Here is a 300-nt window from a genome sequence, read left to right as displayed (position 1 = left end):
TGGGGTGCCTGATGTCCTTGAGGGATCGGTCGAGGGCGATGTCGTCGCTGAGGAGAGCGTTGAAGCCGTTGGTTTCGAACAGAGCGTCCCTCTCTTTCTCGCGTCCGGCGGAGAGGTGGTGCGGCGCCCCGTGCTCGCCCGGGCCACTCCGCAGGCGGTCCTGCCGCTCCTGCGTCAGGTTGTGCCAGTCCTTCAGGGGCTGCGCGCCCCCGGGGACCACGCCGCTCTCGGGGAATATATCCTGCAGAGGAAGGAGAGGCCACGCTCATTTATATCTATATCAATATATATTAATTTGTA

General features: G+C 61.3%; 1 protein-coding gene across 2 annotated transcripts in view; it reads right to left on the bottom strand.

The window, feature by feature from the left end:
* The window catches only part of LOC119594585 (N-acetylgalactosaminyltransferase 6-like), a 27,520-nt gene that overhangs the window by 22,976 nt on the left and 4,244 nt on the right, over positions 1–300 (bottom strand). Inside the window, exon 2 of one of the 2 annotated variants that reach the window (XM_037943625.1) lies at positions 1–241. This exon is cut by the window's left edge and continues 1 nt beyond it. In XM_037943625.1, coding sequence (XP_037799553.1) covers positions 1–241 — 241 coding nt within the window. The remainder of the gene's footprint in view (positions 242–300) is intronic. The other variant, XM_037943626.1, reaches the window with a different exon arrangement.

This window comes from Penaeus monodon, chromosome 34 (assembly GCF_015228065.2).
Source record: "Penaeus monodon isolate SGIC_2016 chromosome 34, NSTDA_Pmon_1, whole genome shotgun sequence".
Lineage (NCBI taxonomy): Eukaryota > Metazoa > Arthropoda > Malacostraca > Decapoda > Penaeidae > Penaeus > Penaeus monodon.
The sequence above is the reverse complement of the archived record's forward strand: the minus strand, read 5'-3'. Positions and strand labels throughout refer to the sequence as shown.